At 20.1% G+C, this 2,407-nt stretch overlaps 1 protein-coding gene across 1 annotated transcript; it reads right to left on the bottom strand.

Moving 5' to 3' along the window:
- Positions 1-720: 720 nt before the first annotated feature.
- On the bottom strand, positions 721-2,297 carry LOAG_14661 (hypothetical protein; the record flags this gene model as incomplete). The annotated part of the gene is made up of 3 exons (XM_003150155.1): positions 721-904; positions 1,497-1,597; positions 2,175-2,297. Coding segments are annotated over 3 exons (408 nt in total), but the record flags the coding sequence as incomplete, so codon positions are not given.
- Between the last annotated feature and the right edge of the window lie 110 nt (positions 2,298-2,407).

Genomic DNA, 2,407 nt, shown 5'->3' with positions numbered 1-2,407 from the left:
ATTATTATATTATTATTATTATTATTATTATTATTATTATTATTATTATTATTATTATTATTATTATTATATTATTATTACTATTATTATTATTATTATTATTATTATTATATTACTATTATTATTATTGTTATCCATATTACTATTCGTATTATTATTATCCCTATTTGTAGTAGTGGAAGCAATCAAACTAAAAAAATCATATCCGTTTTTCGCACCAAAACAAGTATCAATGCAAGAAATAGCAATTTTACTTAGTTTATATATATATATACATGGATATATGTTTATGAGTAGATAGATAAATAATATATTATGCATAATTTAGATATATCAATAACTGATATGTATATATGTATATAACTGAAAGGCCATTAAATTATTCTTTTTTTAAAGAAGAAAATTAATGAGAAAATATAATTAACAAGTAATTAATAATTATTAAACAATGAAATGAATCACAGGGAAACATTTTCATTCTTATTCAGCAAATTATATTTAATGAAATGATATTTAATTAAAACTGAATAGATACTAAATTTCACATTACTTCATTTAATTACCATTAATTTAACAGTTTTTTAAAATAAAAAAAAAACGAACAATTTAAGATCTTAACATATAAACTACAAAATTAAAAAAAAAGAAAAAAAATTCACTATAAATTTATGATATTTGTAATTTTGTTTTTTCATAATAATTTTTCTTTTTTTTTTCAATTCATTCATTATCTTCCTGTGTTACACCAAATTTGTAACGAAGTGTCGCATGAAGACGACAAAAATCAGGCTCATCATGCGCATCTTCCTCATCACAAAAGCGCGCATGTTGTGGCCAACCATGTGCATAAGTTTGAATTTCACGTGCGCAATGTCTTTGTTCATTATCACTATCAAAATCTCTCCTGTAATTAGAAAAAAAAAAATCAAATTTTATTCATATTAAAAAATGATATTAAAAATATTCAATGATTTTTGACATTAATGTAAGTAATAAATGGGGGGGAAGAGGTGGGGAAAAAAAAAAGAAATTGCAATCATTTTGCTTTTTTCCTTTTTGATTAAATTATGAATTTTAAAAAGTAAATTAGAATTTTTTGCAAAACTTTTTCATATGGATTATTTTAATTTTAATAGCTTTTCATTTCGTTTCCTTTCTTTGCCTTTCCTTTAGTTCAAATCTTTATTTGAATAAATTAAATAACTTGCCAAAGGTAAACGAAAAAAAAATATCTGAAAATTTTTCCAGAATATTAAGAAAGGAAAAAAATTCTCAAATAAGTTGTTGTTGTTTTTTTTTTGTGAAATTGTCATTTTTCTTTTTTGAAATTGTCAAAATATATATATATGAATTTTAAGAGAATAAATGAAATTAAATTAATATTTTAAGTTTGTGTTAATATTTTCAAAAAATTAAAAATTTGAAAAATTCATTCAATCAATTGACGATAAATTTAAAATATGAAATAATTTTGTTAATTTTAACGGAAGACAAACCAGCCAAAGAAACTTTTGACAGCACATACTGGACATTTCACCAAGAAATCTTTTGGACGAAGTATTCTACCCAGATGTTCGGTGATATTTATTGCAGGTGCCTAAATATTAATTGGTAATATGGTAGAAAAAAATTAGTAGCAAATGTTTAGCAAGTAATTTTCATCTAATTTATATTTAATTACTTGATTAATTACCCTTTCAATCAATTATTTTGCAAATAATTTTTCAATAATTATCATTATTCTAAAAGTCATATTAAAATTTCATTATATTTTCATATATTTCATTCCAAGTTGAATTAATCATTTCTTGTATTAAATATATGTTATCTTATACTGTGCCAATTTTTGCATTGTATATTATTAATTTAAATTAATAAATTTGAAATTCTCTTGCAATTTTGACCGAACAATAAATTATTTTTTGCAATTTGTATATGGAAATTTTACAATAATTTTTAAATACATTCAAAAATATGTCAAAGTATTTATTAATTAATATAAATTAATTTGCTACATTTAATATTAAAAAAAAAACTGGTTGATTTAATTCGATAATTTAAATATTATTGCTTAATTACTATTAATAATAAGCATTATATCATTTCATTTTTTTTTTTTTTTTTGATTTAGAACAAAGATAGAATAAAAAGAAAAAAGAAAATAATATACGAACAATAATTGGCAATGATTGTGTAATATAATTATAAAGTCTTATACGATTTACGCCTGCACATTGCGAGAAGTTTTTCAATCTTGTATAATTAAATTTCAATGTATTATTTGATAAACATGGTATCTGAAATATTTAATATTTATTTATTAATTAGTATTAATTGGAATATTTTATTTGAATTTATTGAAATAATCTTATTGTAAACTTTTTCTTTTCCTTTTTTTTNTTTTTTT

The sequence above is a fragment of the Loa loa genome, assembly GCF_000183805.2.
Source record: "Loa loa unplaced genomic scaffold supercont3.440, whole genome shotgun sequence".
In the NCBI taxonomy this organism is placed as follows: domain Eukaryota; kingdom Metazoa; phylum Nematoda; class Chromadorea; order Rhabditida; family Onchocercidae; genus Loa; species Loa loa.
This window is presented reverse-complemented; position numbering and strand designations above follow the sequence as displayed.